The 19,303-nt window shown below is 40.3% G+C and overlaps 1 protein-coding gene across 3 annotated transcripts in view; it reads right to left on the bottom strand.

Annotated features, from left to right (window-relative positions):
- Window positions 1–1,581: 1,581 nt before the first annotated feature.
- IGBP1 (immunoglobulin binding protein 1) overlaps window positions 1,582–19,303 on the bottom strand; it is a 51,842-nt gene continuing 34,120 nt past the window's right edge. For 2 of the 3 annotated variants that reach the window (XM_032619327.1, XM_032619326.1), the window contains one exon: window positions 1,582–2,051. In XM_032619327.1, the coding sequence (XP_032475218.1) occupies window positions 2,000–2,051 (52 nt within the window). In that variant the 3' untranslated portion in view covers window positions 1,582–1,999. The remainder of the gene's footprint in view (window positions 2,052–19,303) is intronic. The other variant, XM_032619325.1, reaches the window with a different exon arrangement.

Here is a 19,303-nt window from a genome sequence, read left to right as displayed (position 1 = left end):
GGGGATAATGCTACCTATTTTGCAGGGTCATTGTGAGTATTAATAGCATGTGAAAGTGCCGGGCCTGGTGCCTGGCACAGAACAGAGTTTCCAACACCTACCTGTCCATTTCCTTTCCCTTCCTAGTGGACAGACCACAGTCACTGAGCTCAGACGAAAACACTTATTCTTCAGCCTATTATAATGGCTGCCATTATTCATTTAATTCTCACAACAACCCTATGAAACAGCTCATCTATAAACATAGAGGAAACAGAGGAGCAGTTCAGAGAAGTTATATTGCCCAAGGTCACACAGCTTTCAAGTTTTAAAGCCAGGATTCAAACCCACTTTGTCTAGTTTGCCTCTTAGATATCAGAATGTGAGGGGGCTTCATCAGGCTGGATCTTCTGGAAGGACCATCTTTAGGTAGACTCAGACCAAGGGGATAACCCCAACCTGGCCCATTTGGGGAATGAGCTCAGGGTGGAGTTTCAAGGGCACGAAATAGGCCACTGCTAGAGGCAGCCTGGCAATAACTGGAAGAGAACTACAAATGAATGTTTGCTTCCCAAATCTGTGGGGAAGTTAATCTGTGCTCTACCAGTTTCAGGAGCTTATGTTGTGAGGGTACCATGAATCCTTTATTAAGCAGTATATATTTAGCAATAAATATATTATTGGTGGTCTTCTGTCATCTCCACTAAACATAATGTCCTACTCATCGTCTGACAGCCCTCCATTTACCACCCTACAAAGGAGAGGGATCTGAGTCTCCTTTCCAAACCCCTGTCCTAAGCTAGGCTGCAGAAGCTAGAATAGGAAGGCTGAGTCATCTTAAAAGAAAATGAAGTGTACCAAAGCCACACAGAACAAAAGTATGTTTTCTAGATCGTTTAACACATGGCTGCTTTTCTAGGGTATCAACCTGGGAGCTGAGGACGTGTCTTCTCTTTACCGCAGAAAGTACTTACCCTTCCTTGTCATCTGTGCTGTCTCCCCTCCTCCACTCCCAGTTATTGGCATGACTGCAGGTACCTTATTAACTAGCAAAATGACTGCCATGGCACACTGACCGCTTGGGACTGTGCCAGGTATGGCACAGCATGGGCAAAGAGGGCCAAAATGGTCTTCCAGCAGCCCACTTAGGAGCTAGGCTATGGCCTGAGCTGCTCTTACCCCTCAGGGTTCTAGATAGTTCCAGAGTAAAGGCCCTGGCCTCAGATGCTCACACAAGGATGGCTCTCATAGTGCCTTATCGGTTTCCTCATTTCTCATGGCTGAAGCAAGGAAGATTGGGTAGATAGGATTGTTCTGTTCATTTACAGCTATAATTCCTGAAAATAGAGCCGTGTGGCAGGGCAAGTCCTGGCTTTTGTGCTTGTCCCTTGTAAAGCAAGTGTTGGGTTAGTTCACAGCACTGGGGTAGAAAGGAGAAAGCAAGCTCCAGCCAGTCTGGGCAGCTCTGATGCTGGGTAACTCACTGCCCACATCAAAGGGAGATGACGAGGATCTCTCCATAAGCCCAGGGACCCACAGCTGACCCCCTCCCCTCACCCCCTGGGAGAAAGCAGCTGATACTCATATTTCTGCACAGGCTCACATGATAGAGGGGACTTTCATTTTTCAAAGAGAATTCATACAGCCATTGATTATACAGAACCATTTCTCAGTACTCTTTTATTTCCACTTAAGAAAAGTGGAATATACCATGATGAGGATTATAATTCCAAGACAAGATTGCTGGCTCATCATGTAGGGTACAAATACACTTAATTGTTTGACATTTTAATGAACGCAAAGCATGATTAATTAAGCATCTCTGCCTTCGTTGTACACGGCTGAAGCAGGAGCCCAGGGAGGGGAAGACTGCACAGCTTTCCTTGGTGGGGAAGACAGAAGCCCCTGTAGTCCTGTCTTGTTGTGGGGAGACTAACCCATGTTCTGTCGGTTGCCATAGCCCCTAGGATGGGTGTCCTTCCAGTCATCCCACTCCCGAGCTCTGTGGACTGCCTGTTCATCATCCTCTTCCTCCTGTTCCTGATCTTGTTGCTGAGCTGCTGTTTTGAACTCTGCCCAAGTGGAAAAATGAGAAAGCAGGGGTGAGGGAAAGAGCGACTGTCACGGGCCCCAGCTCCACTCTGAATACGACCACATAACAAGAGAACAAGGAATATATACCTAGCTGCCTACCCTGGGGCCAGCAGAACTGGGGAGAGTACTTACTATTACTTAACAGGTGACATGTTAAATAATAGTAAGACAGGATCCTCTGAGTGGTTTTCACGAGAAGGCAAAAACATAAAAGTTGCCCCTCAAAATGAAGTCTATTTTGGGAAAGAATTCTTGCTAAAACGGCCAACCCCTCACAACAGAAAACAAAAACACCAACTGACCAACAGAACCCCAGCAAACCAAAAACACTGAAGTGTTTCCATAGTATAGTGGTTATCACACTCGCCTGACAAAAACACTAAAGTAAAAAATATTTATGATTTTATGGTTTGTGATTTGCCAGGGAGGTGGGACTATAGGTGACTTCTCCTCCTTCATCCATTTCCTTTATTACAGTTCTACAAATCTGTGTGTGTATAAAATTGGAAATCACGGGGCAGTTGAACCTACCAGAAAAGAATGTGTGTTATTTTGCACGTTTGGAACAGGGTCTGAGGTCCAAATGGCACTTGTCATGCAGCGTACCAAATACTAGGTCTCTTTTTTTTCTTTCCTTTGTGAGGTAAAGGAACGTTTCCTAGCTACCTTGAATCTGCCCACGAGAAATACTCTCATTACCATGATAAAGAATGAAATATGTGGGGAATCTGACCTCTCCTTACAGCTTAGGAGTCTTGTGTTCTGTTTTTCTTTTTTTTTTAAACCCTTTTACTGTAAAATAAAAGATACTGGAAATCACACAAAAATATATATAACTTAAAATTTGATAAGGGGGCTATACGTTTATAGCCTTCACTTGGGTCAAGATATGGATTTTCTGTACCCATCCCCAAAGCTTCTCCATGAGCATCTACCAAATGACACCCTGTGCTCACTGGCAGTTAATCCCCATTCCTTCCCTCCCTGGAAAGCACCAATCTACCTTCTATCTCTATAGAGTTGCCTATTCTGAACATTTCACATAAATGCAACCAAGTAACATGTGGTCTTTTGTGTCTGACTTCTTTCACTTTAGCATAATGCTTTTGAGGTTAGTCTTATCCATTTTCAAATATTTTGATATATTTTTAATCTACAGGTTTCTTCTTCCATCCCTTTCTTTCCTTACAAGTTCTCTATTGAAGGGGCTGGGGCATTTGACCTGTAGTTTCCCCAAATCTGGATTTTGCCGACTGCAGAGTCATGACGGAGTCCAACATGTTCTTCTGTATTTCTGCAGATTGGCAAGTGGACACAGAGCTTGATATGACTCAGGGTTGATCCCTTCTCATGAATACAGGTGGTGCTGTCCTCCCCCAGCAGGTGGCACATAGTATCTGTGTCTCATATGTTGTGATGTTAGCAGCTGTTGATGCTCAATGCCTAGATTCATTAATTTTCCCAGGATTTCAAAATGGTGATACTCTTTAACATTTCCTTTTTTATTAAGTAGAATGCTTTTATAAAGAGAGGCTTTCCCTCATCTACTACTATTTAGTCACCCAGGAAAAGAAAACAAGATTAATGCTCGATTCTTCTGCTTTAATTTACCATTTCTCAAGGTAATAAATTGGTTCCTTATCATCCTCTGAAATTGAACAATTTTTGTTTTAACTATAGTTATGAACTCATGGATTTAAACATATTTAATGGGTTTCAATGAATTGCAATGATTTCTAAAAAATATCCAAATAAGCTTTCTAACTTTAGTTTTAATTTACAGAAAAATTGAGAAGATAGTACAGAGTTCTTATACATCCGTACCCAATTTCCCTTATTGTTAACATCTTACATTACTATGGTTTGTGTGTCATAACTAATGAACCAATACTGATACATATATAACTAACAACTAAGGTTCATACTTTATTCAGATTTCCTTGGGCTTTACATAATGTCCGTTTACTTTGGTTCCAGGATCCCATCAAATATTCCATATTACATTAGTCCTCTGTCTCCTTCGTCTCCTCTTGGCTGTGAGAATTTCTCACTTTCCTTGTTTTTGATGACCTGGACAGTTTTAAGGCGTACTCATCAGGTATTTCGCAGAATGTCCCTCAACTTGGGGCTGCCTCGTATTTTTCTCATAATTAGACTAGGGTTATGACTTTTGGAAGAGAATAACAGTGAAGTTTCCTCCTTATCAGATCAAACCAAGGCTACGCACCACCAACATGACATCACTGCTGATGTTAACTGGGATCACTTCAGGTAGTGTTTGTAGGGTTCCCAACTGCTCCCCTCTCCTTCTATACTATAGTCTTTGGAAGCAAGTAACTAAACATAGCCTACACTTAAGGGGTGAGGAGTTGTGCTGCACCTCCTTGAGACAGGTGTATACACACAAATTATTTAGAATTTTTCTGTAGGGGAGATTGGTCTCTTCGCCCCCATCTATTTATGTAATCATTTATTTCTATCACTATATACTCACGGACTGATTTTATTCCTTGTGTTATAATCCAATACTGTTATTTTCCTGCTCATATTCTTCCAGTTTTGGCCAGTAACAGTTCTTTCAGAAGGCCCTGTGTCACATTAACATACCTCAATAGTTTTTTGTTTGCTGTTGTTGTTTTTTGAGTGCTTCTATATTTTCTAGTACTACAAAATATTTCAGGTTCATCTTGTATATTCCCTGTCCAGCCCTAGAATTATCCATTTCTCTAAGGAGCCCTTTAATTGGAGAATAGTATTAGAAACCAAGATTTGGGCACTAGACGTGCTCGTTGCTACTGGCAATTATCCTTTTTCAAGCCAAACTGTCTCTGGCCAGTGGAAACGTCTTCAAAGTGGCTTCTGAGTCCTTTTGATATGACCACAGTAGTCTTTGAAAGCTTCTTTCCTATCCTTTATGACAAGATGTTCCAAGCTCATCTTATTTATTTCCTGCTGCATGCTTGGAATTAGCTATTTCTCTAAGACATCCTGGTTTCTTTTAATGGGAATGGTATTTCAAGAACAGAACCTGGGTTACTAGGTGTGCTCATTGCTTCTGGGCTGGTCATTGTTTCTAAGCCTTTTCAGTGGATGAAGCAAAAGTGTGTGTGTGTGCATGTACTTTTCAATAAAATTTCTCATGAGTTCATATTCAGGACTACAGGCGTGTTTTGTTTCTAACTCAAGTTCTTTTGAATTACATCTGTATTCTTCCACATTAAAAGTCTTAGCTCTCAAAGACAGAGGATGATGGAATTTGAATATCTCATAATTACTCAGTTAACATTATCTCACATTACACAGTCCTGGAATAACACTAATACTGTTACCAATATAATTGCTGAGAACAGTTCTTTTTTTTGCATATTCTTTCCCCATTTCTCCATTAAAAGTTACACTATATCTACATTACCAGAGCACTGGGCATATAAGCATTAATACTTTCTCTTTCAAATCTCATTTAGTCTTAGTTCTACAAGTAACTATATATTTAATGCTGACTGATAGTCCTAATATCAATGTCTCTCTCATCACTTTGGTTGTCTTAAGCTCATTCTCTAGCAAATTTCTCAGAAAGGGATCATGGGACGAATATTTCCTGAGTTCCTGCATGTTGATAAATACCTGTACCTTTTATACCTAAAAGCCACTTTTACCAGATATAATGTCCTTGGCTCACATTTTTTCCCCTTGAGTATTTTAAATGTTACTCCATTTTCTTCTGGCATAAAGTGTTGGTGTCAAAAAGTTTGAAGATGATCTGATTTCCCTTCCTTTACAACCCACCTGCTGTTTTTGCTGAAGTATCCAAGGCATTTCTTTTTTTAAAAAAAGTCTAGTAATTTTATTAGAATGTGTCTTGCTGCTGGTCATTCTGGGTCAAAATTCGTAGGTACACGGTGTGCTTTTTAAAAGCAAATCTAAAGTTTCCTCAATATTAGTTTTTTTAAAAAAATATCTTTATTGGAGTATAACTGCTTTACAATGTTGTGTGTTTCTGCTGTACAACAAAGTGAATCAGCTATATGTATACATATATCCCCATATCCGCTCCCTCTTGCATCTCCCTCCCACCCTCCCTATCCCACCCCTCTAGGTGGTCACAAAGCACTGAGCTGATCTCCCTGTGCTATGCGGCTGCTTCCCACTAGCCATCCATTTTACATTTGGTCGTGTATATATGTCCATGCCACTCTCTCACTTTGTCCCAGCTTACCCTTCCCCCTCCCCGTGTCCTCAAGTCCATTCTCTACATCTGCATCTTTATTCCTGCCCTGCCACTAGGTTCATCAGTACCGTTTTTTTAGATTCCACATATGTGTGTTAGCATATGGTATTTGTTTTTCTCTTTCTGACTTACTTCACTCTGTATGACAGTCTCTAGGTCCATCCAGTATTAGTTTTAAGCATTTTTTTCTTTTTCCTTGCTTCAGTATTCTTCTTCAGATAATCTTATTATCCATATGTCAGGTCTTCTTTGCTATCTTTCATATTTGTCACTTTTTCTAGGAATCTGTTCATCTTTGTTTCTTTTTGATTTAAAACATTTTCCTTTTTACTTTAGAAAGGCATTTTCTGTTATATTCACTCATTCTTGTTTTCTTCTAGTTTAGCTTTCATTTCTTTTCTTTTATTCAAATTGAAGTCTAATAGATTTACAATATTAGTTTCAGGTGTACAACATGTTGATTTAATATTTTATATATTATATTCCATTTAGAGTTATTATAAAATATTGGGAAAACGGCTGAAGAGTAAGAAGTGGAGATCACCTTCCTCCCCACAAATACATCAGAAATACATCTACATGTGGAACAGCTCCTACAGAACACCTACTGAATGCTGGCAGAAGACCTCAGACCTCCCAAAAGGCAAGAAACTCCCCACGTACCTGGGTAGGGCAAAAGAAAAAAGAAAAAACAGAGACAAAAGAATAGGGATGGGACCTGCACCAGTGGGAGGGAGCTGTGAAGGAGGAAAGGTTTCCACACACTAGGAAGACCCTTCACTGGCGGAGACGGGGGTGGAGTGGGGGGAAGCTTCGGAGCCACAGAGGAGAGCGCAGCAACAAGGGTGCAGAGCGCAAAGCGGAGAGATTCCCGCACAGAGGATCGGTGCCGACCAGTACTCACCAGCCTGAGAGGCTTGTCTGCTCACCCGCCGGGGTGGGTGGGGGCTGGGAGACGAGGCTCGGGTTTCGGCGGTCAGACCCCAGGGAGAGGACTGGGGTTGGCTGCGTGAACACAGCCCGAAGGGGCTAGTACGCCACAGCTAGCCAGAGGGAGTCCTAGCCAGAGGGAGTCCGGGAAAAAGTCTCGAACTGTCGAAGAGGCAAGAGACTTTTTCTTGCCTCTTTGTTTCGCAGTGTGCGAGGAGAGGGGATTAAGAATGCTGCTTAAAGGAGCTCCAGAGACGGGCGCGAGCCTGGGCTATCAGCGCGAACTCCAGAGACTGGCATGAGACGCTAAGACTGCTGCTGCAGCTACCAAGAAGCCTGTGTGCGAGCACAGGTCACTATCCACACCTCCCCCGACCGGAAGCCTGTGCAGCCCGCCACTGCCAGGGTCCCGTGATCCAGGGACAACTTCCCCAGGAGAACGCACAGCACGCCTCAGGCTGTTGCAATGTCACGCCAGCCTCTGCCGATGCAGGCTCGCCCCGCATCCGTACCCTTCCCTCCCCCCGGCCTGAGTGAGCCAGAGCCCCTAAATCAGCTGCTCCTAGAACCCTGTCCTGTCTGGGCAGGAACAGACGCCCTCAGGTGACCTACACGCAGAGGTGGGGTCAAATCCAAAGCTGAACCCCAGGAGCTGAGCAAACAAAGAAGAGAAAGGGAAATCTCTCCCAGCAGCCTCAGGAGCAGCGGATTAAATCTCCACAATCAACTTGATGTACGTTGCACCTGTGGACTACCTGAAGCGACAACGAATCATCCCAAAATTGAGGTGGTGGACTTTGGGAGCAATGATATATACATATTTTCCTTTTTCTCTTTTTGTGAGTGCGTATGTGTATGCTTCCGTGTGTGATTTTGTCTGTATAGCTTTGCTTTTACCATTTGTCCTAGGGTTCTGTCTGTCCGTTTTTCTGGGTTTTTTTTAGTATAGCTTTTAGTGCTTGTTATCATTGGTGGACTTGTTTTTTGGTTTGGTTGCTCTCTTCCTTCTTTCTTTTTTTTTTTTTTTACTACTTTTTAAAATTTAAATTTTTTTTAATAATTATTTTTTATTTTAATAACTTTATTTTATTTTATTTTTTCTTTCTTCCTTTCTTTCGCCTATTTATTCTAAGCCGTGTGGATGACAGGGTCTTGGTGCTCCAGCCGGGCATCAGGCCAGTGCCTCTCAGGTGGGAGAGCCAAGTTCAGGACACTGGTCCACCAGAGACCTCCCAGCTCCACATAATATCAAACGGCAAAAATCTCCCAGAGATCTCGATCTCCACACCAGCACCCAGCTTCACTCAACAACCAGCAAGCTACAGGGCTGGACACCCTATGCCAAACAACTAGCAAGACAGGAACACAGCCCCATCCATTAGCAGAGAGGCTGCCTAAAATCATAATAAGGCCACAGGCACCCCAAAACACACTACCGGACATGGTCCTGCCCACCAGAAAGACAAGATCCAGCCTCATGCACCAGAACACAGGCACTAGTCCCCTCCACCAGGAAGCCTACACAACCGACTGAACCAACCTTACCCACTGGGAGCAAATACCAAAAACAACGGGAACTAAGAACCTGCAGCCTGTGAAAAGGAGACCCCAAACACAGTAAGTTAAGCAAAATGAGAAGACAGAGAAACACACAGGAGATGAAGGAACAAGGTAAAAACCCATCAGGCCAAACAAATGAAGAGGAAATAGGCAGTCTACCTGAAAAAGAATTCAGAATAATGATAGTAAAGATGATCCAAAATCTTGGAAATAGAAGGGAGAAAATACAAGAAACATTTAACAAGGACCTAGAAGAACTAAAGAGCAAAGAAACAATAATGAACAACACAATAAATGAAATTAAAAACTCTCTAGAAGGAATCAATAGCAGAAAAACTGAGGCAGAAGAATGGATAAGCGATCTGGAGGACAAAATAGTGGAAATAACCACTGCAGAGCAGAATAAAGAAAAAAGAACGAAAAGAACTGAGGACAGTCTCAGAGACCTCTGGGACAACATGAAACGCACCAACATTCGAATTACAGGGGTTCCAGAAGAAGAAGAGAAAAAGAAAGGGACTGAGAAAATATCTGAAGAGATTAAAGTTGAAAACTACCCTAATATGGGAAAGGAAATAGTTAATCAAGTCCAGGAAGCACAGAAAATCCCAAACAGGATAATTCCAAGGAGAAACACGCCAAGACACATAGTTATCAAACTATCAAAAATTAAATACAAAGAAAAAATATTAAAATCAGCAAGGGAAAAACAACAAATAACGCACAAGGGAATCCCCATAAGGTTAACAGCTGATCTTTCAGCAGAAACTCTGCAAGCAAGAAGGGAGTTTCAGGACATATTTAAAGTGCTGAAAGGGAAAAACCTACAACCAATATTACTCTACCCAGCAAGGATCTCATTCAGATTCGACGGAGAAATTAAAATTTTACAGACAAGTAAAAGCTGAGAGAGTTCAGCACCACCAAACCAGCTTTACAACAAATACTAAAGGAACTTCTCTAGGCAGGAAACACAAGAGAAGGAAAAGACCTACAATAACAAACCCAAAACAATTAACAAAATGGTAATAGAAACATACATATCAATAATTACCTTAAATGTAAATGGATTAAAGGTTCCAACGAAAAGACATACACTGGCTGAATGGATACAAAACCAAGACCCATATATATGCTGTCTACAAGAGACCCCCTTCAGACCTAGGGACACATACAGACTGAAAGTGAGGGGATGGAAAACGATATTCCATGCAAATGGAAATCAAAAGAAAGCTGGTGTAGCAATTCTCATATCAGACAAAATAGACTTTAAAACAAAGACTATTACAAGAGACAAAGAAGGACACTACATAATGATCAAGGGATCAATCCAGGAAGAAGATATAACAACTGTAAATATTTATGCACCCAACATAGGAGCACCTCAATATATAAGGCAAATGCTAATAGTCATAAAAGGGGAAATAGACAGTAATACAATCATAGTAGGAGACTATAACACCCCACTTTCACCAATGGACAGATCATCCAAAATGAAAATAAATAAGGAAACACAAGCTTTAAATGATACATTAAACAAGATGGACTTAATTGATATTTATAGGACATTCCTTCCAAAAACAACAGAATACACTTTCTTCTCATGTGTATTGGAACATTCTCCAGGATAGATCACATCTTGGGTCACAAATCAAACCCTGGTACATTTAAGAAAATGGAAATCGTATCAAGTATGGTTTCTGACCACAACGTTATGAAATGAGATATGAATTACAGGAAAAAATTGTAAAATATACAAACATGTGGAGGCTAAACAATACACTACTTAATAACCAAGAGATCAGGGAAGAAATTAAAGGGGAAATCAAAAAATACCTAGAAACAAATGACAATGAAAACACTACGACCCATACCCTATGGGATGCAGCAAAAGCAGTTCCAAGAGCAAAGTTTAGAGCAGTACAGTCCTACCTTAAAAAACAAGAAACACCTCAAATAAACAACCTAAACTTACACCTAAAGCAATTAGAGAAAGAAGAACAAAAAAACCCCAAAGTTAGCAGAAGGAAAGAAATCATAAAGATCAGATGAGAAATAAATGAAAAAGAAATGAAGGAAAGAATAGGAAAGAGCAATAAAACTAAAAGCTGGTTCTTTGAGAAGACAAACAAAATTGATAAACCATTAGCCAGACTCATCAAGAAAAAAAGGAAGGAGACTCAAATCAATAGAATTAGAAAGAAAAAGGAGAAAAAACTGACACTGCAGGAATACAAAGGATCATGAGAAATTACTACAAGCAACTATATGCCAATAAAATGGACAACCTGGAAGAAATGGACAAATTGTTAGAAAAGTACAACCTTCTGTGACTGAACCAGGAAGAAACAGAAAATATAAACAGAACAATCACAAGCACTGAAATTGAGACTGTGATTAAAAACATTCAAACAAACAAAAGCCCAGGACCACATGGCTTCACAGGCGAATTCCATCACACATTTACAGAAGAGCTAACACCTATCCTTCTCAAACTCTTGCAAACTACAGCAGAGAGAGGAACACCCTCAAACTCATTCTACGAGGCCACCATCACGCTGATACCAAAACCAGACAAAGATGTCACAAAGAAAGGAAACTACAGGCCAATATCACTGATGAACCTAGATACAAAAATCCTCAACAAAATACTAGCAGACAGAATCCAACAGCACGTTAAAAGGATCATACACCATGATCAAGTTGGGTTTGTCCCAGGAATGCAAGGATTCTTCAATATATGCAAATCAGTCAATGTGATACACCATATTAAAAAATTGAAGAATAAAAAACATATGATCATCTCACTAGATGCAGAAAAAGCTTTTGACAAAATTCAACACCCATTTATGATAAAAACCCTGCAGAAAGTAGGCATAGAAAGAACTTACCTCAACATAATAAAGGCCATATATGACAAGCCCACAGCAAACATCATTCTCAATGGTGAAAAACTGAAACCATTTCCACCATGATCAGGAAGAAGACAAGGTTGCCCACTCTCACCACTACTATTCAACATTGTTTTGGAAGTATTAGCCCCAGCAATCAGAGAAGAAAAAGAAATAAAAGGAATCCAAATCAGAAAAGAAGAAGTAAAGCTGTCACCGCAGATGACATGATACTATACATAGAGAATCCTAAAGATGCCACCAGAAAACTACTAGAGCTAATCAATGAATTTGGTAAAGTTGCAGGATACAAAATGAATGCAGAGAAATCTCTTGCATTTCTATACACTAATGATGAAAAATCTGAAAGTGAAATTAAGAAAACACTCCCATTTACCATGGCAACAAAAAGAATAAAATACCTAGGAATAAACCTACCTAAGGAGACAAAAGACCTGTACGCAGAAAACTATGAGACACTGATGAAAGAAATTAAAGATGATACAAATAGATGGAGAGATATACCATGTTCTTGGATTGGAAGAATCAACATTGTGAAAATGACTCTACTGCCCAAAGCAATCTACAGATCCAATGCAATCCCTATGAAACTACCACTGGCATTTTTCACAGAACTAGAACAAAAAAATTCACAATTTGTATGGAAACACGAAAGACCCCGAATAGCCAAAGCAATCTTGAGAAAGAAAAATGGAGCTGGAGGAATCAGGCTCCCTGACTTCAGATTAGACTACAAAGCTACAGTAATCAAGACAGTATGGTACAGGCACAAACACAGAAATACAGATCAATGGAACAGGATAGAAAGCCCAGAGATAAACCCATGCACATAGGTCACCTTATTTTTGATAAAGGAGGCAAGAATATACAATGGAGAAAAGACAGCCTCTTCAACAAGTGGTGCTGGAAAAACTGGACAGCTACATGTAAAAGAATGAAATTCGAACACTCTCTAACACCATACACAAAAATAAACTCAAAATGGATAAAAGCCCTAAATGTAAGGCCAAACACTATATAAAACTCTTAGAGGAAAATATAGGAAGAACACTGTATGACATACAGCACAACAAGATCCTTTTTAACCCACCTCCTACAGAAATGGAAATAAAAACAAAAATAAAAATAAATGGGACCTAATGAAAGTTAAAATCTTTTGCACAGCAAAGGAAACAATAAACAAGACGAAAAGACAACCGTCAGAATGGGAGAAAATATTTGCAAATGAAGCAAATGACAAAGGATTAATCTCCAAAATTTACAAGCAGATCAATATCAAAAAACCAAACAACCCAGGCTTCCCTGGTGGCGCAGTGGTAGAGAATGTGCCTGCCAATGCAGGAGACACGGGTTCAAACCCCGGTCTGGGAAGATCCCACATGCTGCGGAGCAACTAGGCCTGTGAGCCGCAACTACTGAGCCTGCGCGTCTGAAGCTTGTGCTCCACAACAAGAGAGGCCACAATTGTGAGAGGCACGCACACCGCGATGAAGAGTGGCCCCCACTCGCTGCAACTAGAGAAAGCCCTTGCACAGAAACGAAGACCCAACACAGCCATAAATTAATTAATTAAAAAATTTCTATCACAATTATACACATTAAAAACAAACAAAAAAAACCAAACAACCCAATCCAGAAATGGGCAGAAGATGTAAATAGACAGCTCTCCAAAGAAGATATACAGTTTGCCAACAAACACATGAAAGAATGCTCAACATCGTTAATCATTAGAGAAATGCAAATCAAAACTACAATGAGATATCATCTCACAGCGGTCAGAATGGTCATCATCAAAAAATCTACAAACAATAAATGCTGGAGAGGGTGTGGAGAAAAGGGAACCCTCTTGCACTGTTGGTGGGAATGTAAATTGATATAGCCACTATGGAGAACAGTATGGAGGTTCCTTAAAAAACTAAAAATAGAACTACCATACAACCCAGCAATCCCACTACTGGGCATATACCCTGAGAAAACCATAATTCAAAGAGTCATGTACCACAATGTTCATTGCAGCTCTATTTACAATAGCCAGGACATGGAAGTAACCTAAGTGTCCATTGACAGATGAATGGATAAAGAAGATGTGGCACTTATATACAATGGAATATTACTCAGCCATAAAAAGAAACGAAACTGAGTTATTTGTAGTGAGGTGGATGGACCTAGAGTCTGTCATACAGAGTGAAATAAGTCAGAAAGAGAAAAACAAATACCATATGGTAACACATATATATGGAATCTAAAAAAAAAAAAGTCATGAAGAACCTAGGGGCAGGATGGGAATAAAGACGCAGACCTACTAGAGAATGGACTTGAGGACATGGGGAGGGGGAAGGGTAAGCTGGGACAAAGTGAGAGAGTGGCATGGACATATATACACTACCAAATGTAAAACCGATAGCTAGTGGGAAGCAGCCGCATAGCACAGGGAGATCAGCTCGGTGATTTGTGACCACCTAGAGGGGTGGGATAGGGAGGGTGGGAGGGAGCGAGATGCAAGAGGGAAGAGATATGGGGACATATGTATAACAGATTTACTTTGTTATAAAGCAGAAACTAACACACCACTGTAAAGCAATTATACTCCAATAAAGATGTTAAAAAAATGGCTATATTCCCTGTGCTGTACAATGTATCTTTGTAGCTTATTCATTTTATACATAGTAGCTAGTACCTCTTAATCTCCTATCATCTTGCCCTTCCCTCCCTTTTTTCTCCTCACTGGTATCCACTAGTTTGTCCTCTATATCTGTGAGTCTGGTTCTGTTCTGTTATATTTTTATTAGATTATTTTTTACATTCCACATATCAATGATATCATACAGTATTTTTCTTTCTCTGACTTATTTCACTAAGCATTAATACCCTCTAGGGGCCATCCATGTTGTTGAAAATGGCAGAGTTTCACTCTTTTTAGGGCTAATACTCCACTGTGTGTGTGTGTATATATATATATATATATATATATATATATATATATATATATATATATATACACACCACATCTTCTATATCTTTTCATCTACTGATGGACACCTTTGGTTGCTTCCATATACTGGCTAATGTAAACAATGATTCTATGAACACTGGGGTGCATGTATCTTTTTGAATTAGCGTTTCCATTTTCTTTGGATAAAAACCCAGGGGTAGGGGCTTCCCTGGTGGCACAATGGTTGGGAGTCCACCTGCTGATGCAGGGGATGCGGGTTTGTGCCCCGGTCCGGGAGAATCCCACATGCTGCAGAGCAGCTGGGCCCGTGAGCCATGGCCGCTGGGCCTGCGCGTCCAGAGCCTGTGCTCCGCAGTGGGAGGGGCTGCAGCAGTGAGAGGCCCGTGTACTGCAAAAAAAAACCCCAAAAAACACACAAAAAAACCCCCAGGGGTAGAACTGCTGAATCATATGGTAGTTCTATTTCAATTTTTTGACAAACTGCCACACTGCCTTCCATAGTAGCTACGCCAATTTATATTCCCACCAACAGTGTACTAGGGTTCCTATTTCTATACATTCTCGCCAACATTTGTTATTTGTAGACTTCTTGATGATAGCCATTCTGACAGGTGTGAGGTGTTATGTCATTATGGTTTTGATTTGCATTTCTCTGATGATTAGCAATGTTGAGCCTCTTTTCATGTTCCTGTTGGCCATCTGTATATCCTCTTTGGAAAGATGTCTACTCAGGTTGTCTGCCCATTTTTAAGTTTTCTTTATTTGAGTTATATGAGCTATCTATATATTTTGGATATTAACCCCTTTTTGGGCATATCATTTGCAAAATATTTTCTCCCATTCTGGAGGCTGTCTTTTCATTTTGCTGTTGGTTTCCTTTGCTGTGCAAAAGATTTTAAGTTTAATTAGGTCCCATTTGTTTACTTTTGCTTTTGTTTCCTTTGTCTGAGACAGATCCATAAAAATATTGCTACGATTTATGTCAAAGAGCATTCTGCCTTAGCCTTCATCTCTATTTTTTTTATTTTTATTTTTTGACCACACCACATGGCATGTGGGATCTTAATTCCCCAACCAGGGATCGAACCTGCGCTCCCTGCAGTGGAAGCATGGAGTCTTAACCACTGGACCGCCAGGGAAGTCCCAGCCTTGCTTTCTTTTTTCTTTTCTTTTTTAATTTACTTGGCTTCATTGGATCTTAGTTGTGGCACGCAGGCTCTTTGTTGCGGCACGTGGGCTGTCTAGTTGTGGCTCATGGGCTCTAGAGTGCATGGGCTTAGTTGCCCCATGGCATGTGGGATCTTAGTCCCCCGACCAGAGATCAAACTCGCATCCCCTGCACTGGAAGGCGGATTCTTAACCACTGACCACCAGGGAAGTCCCTCAGCCTTCATTTCTAAAGTGATTCTTTCTTCTTACTTCCCCCAAGTTGTCACTACATTTCTGAGTTTTTCTAATCCTGCTTTGTATTGTTCTTCCATGTCTTATTTAATTTTCTTAATGTCTTCCAACTCACTTTTAAACAGTATATTTTAAATTTGTTGTTTTTTGAGTGTGTCTTTCTGGAATGTTTTCTCCCCCCTTTCTCTCTCTTTTTTTTAAATTGAAGTATAGTTGGTTTACAATACTGTGTTAGTTTCAGGTGTACAGCAAAGTGATTCAGTTAATACATATATTTTTTCAGTTTATATCCTTTATATCACTTACATGTGGAGTCTAAAAAATAATACAAATGAATCTATATACAAAACAGAAACTGACTCACAGACATAAAAAACAAATTTATGGTTACCAAAGCAGAGAGGGAGGGAGGGAGGGAGGGAAGGACAAATTAGGAGTATGGGATTAACAGATACAAACTACTATACATAAAATAGATAAGCAACATGAAATGCTTTTGATTCTCTCCTTTTTCTCCTTATAATCATTTTGTGTGGGATCTGACCTTGATTAATTTTCCATTCATTTTTCTCACAGCTTTATTGAGATATTTTTCACATACCATGAAATTTACCCATTTAAAATGTACAATTCAGGGCTTCCCTGGTGGCGCAGTGGTTGAGAGTCCGCCTGCCGATGCGGGGGACGCGGGTTCGTGCCCCGGTCTGGGAAGATCCCACGTGCCGCGGAGCGGCTGGGCCCGTGAGCCATGGCCGCTGAGCCTGCGCTCCGCAACGGGAGAGGCCACAACAGTGAGAGGCCCGAGTACGGCAAAAAAAAAAAAAAAAAAAAAAAAAAAAAAAATGTACAATTCAGTGGTTTTTAGTATATTCAGAACTGTGCAACCATCATCACAATCTGTTGCTCATTCTTATGTGTACTAAGCTTTCCTGAACTTTTAGAAAGAAGTATGGTTCAGGGTGGCTTTTCTAACTTCACAGAGGCTCCCTTTCTGCTGTTTTTATGTATGTTAAAGGAATAGGATGACTTGCTTGATTAGAGTTCTTGGTTCTGGTCCTCTATCCCATTCTTATCTAGATCTTTTCTTTCCTTATTCTTTATTGTCCCTGTTCTGCTCAATTTGAATTCTATTCTCAGCAATTTCTCCTCAGTGTGGGACCGTGTATGAGTAGGGAGATCTGGTGGCTCATTTTCAGGAGTTCATTAAGGGTTAGCCTGCTCCATCCCTTTCAGACCTTCTGACCACAGGTTCCTTGTATTCAGTTTTTATTGGAGGGAAAAACCCCTCCCCATTTCAACTAATGTTCTTAAACTGAACTGCCACACTTTTATTTTTTTCATTAAAAATGTTTAATTGAAGTATAGTTGACTTACAATATATTTGTTTCAGGTGTACAACATAGTGATTCTATATTTGTATCAATTATGTGCCATACAAGGTTATTATAATATTATTGACTATATTCCCTGTGCTGTGCATTACACCCCTGTGACCTATTTATTTTATAACTGGTAATTTGTATCTCTTAATCTCCTTCACCTATTTCACCCATCCTCCCATTCTCTCAACCACTAGTTTGTTCTCTGTATCTATGAGTCTGTTTCTGGGTTGTTTAGGACTCATTTATTTTGTTTGTTTGTTTGCTTGTATTTTGCAGTACACGGGCCTCTCACTGTTGTGGTCTCTCCCGTTGCGGAGCACAGGCTCCGGATGCGCAGGCTCAGCAGCCATGGCTCACGGGCCCAGCCGCTCCGCGGCACGTGGGATCTTCCCAGACTGGGTCACGAACCCGTGTCCCCTGCATCGGCAGGCGGACTCTCAACCACTGCACCACCAGGGAAGCCTAGGACTCATTTGTTTTATCTTTCTCTGTCTGACTTATTCACTTAGCATAATACCCTCCAGGTCCATCCATGTTGTCACAGGTTGCAAGATTTCATTCTTCTTTATGGGTTAGTGGTGTTGGGAAAACTGGATAGCTACAAGTAAAAGAATGAAACTAGACCATTTTCTCACATCATTTCCAAAAATAAACTCAAAATGAATTAAAGACTTAAATGTAAGACCTGAAACCATAAAACACCTAGAAGAAAACACAGGCAGTATGCTCTTTGAAACTGGTCTTAGCAATATTTTTTTTGATCTGTCTCCTCAGGCAATGGCAACAAAACCAAAAATAAACAAACAGAACCATATGAAGCTAAAACACTTTTGCACAGCAAAGGGAACCACCAGCAAAACAAAAAGGCAACTTAACTGAATAGGAGAAGATATTTGCAAATAATATGTCTGTTAAGGGGTTAATATCCAAAATATATAAAGAACTCATACAACTCAGTACAAACAATCTGAATAAGAAATGGGCAGAAGACCTGAATAGACATTTTTCCAAAGAAGACATAGAGATGGCCAACAGGTACGTGAAAAGGTACTCAACATCACTAATCATAAGGGAAATGTAAATCAAAACCACCTCAAATGCAATGAGATACCACCTCACACTTGCCACGCTTTTTAGTGAATACCTGTTTGCTGTTTTGGAATTCTCCTGTTTGTCAGGTCTTTCACATGGTCTGTCAACTCCTTCTGCTTTCTCCTACACAGATGTCCATTCCTTGTTGATCTTGTGGCTATGAATGATTTGCCCTTAACTGTTTTTATTTTGAGTTTCATGGGGATACACGGTCACTTAGTTTTGCTGTAAATATTACCCATGAATTTTTTCTTTTGTCTTTTTACTGAAATATAACATACATGCAGAAAAATACACAGACACAGTATAGCTCAGTCAATTTTCACATCTGAACACATCCATGTAATCGGTACCCAGATTAAGATACAAAACATTACTAACTCTTCAGAAGTCCCCCTCAGGTACAGTTCCATTCATGATCTCCCACTAAGGGTGAGCACCATACTGGCTTTTAACCAGCATATACAAGTTTCAGCCATGTCTGAACTTTATTCTCTTTTGTGTCTGACTTTTTTTACTCAAATTATGTTTGTAAAACTTAGCTATATTTGTTACTTATAAGTAAAGAACTATAGTCTGTTTAACCTTATTGCTAAATAGTATTTCACTGTGTGAATATGCCAACATTTATTTATCCATTCTACTATGTATGGGCATTTAAGTAGTGTTCAGTTTGGGGTATTACAAATAATGCTGCTATGAGCATTCTTGTACAAGCCTTTTGAGGAAGTATGGTCTCATTCCCCTTAGGTATATACGTGGGAGTGAAACT

The sequence above is a fragment of the Phocoena sinus genome, chromosome X (genome assembly GCF_008692025.1).
Source record: "Phocoena sinus isolate mPhoSin1 chromosome X, mPhoSin1.pri, whole genome shotgun sequence".
Classification (NCBI taxonomy): domain Eukaryota; kingdom Metazoa; phylum Chordata; class Mammalia; order Artiodactyla; family Phocoenidae; genus Phocoena; species Phocoena sinus.
Note: the sequence above shows the minus strand (reverse complement) of the source record. Positions and strands in the feature narration are given on the sequence as shown.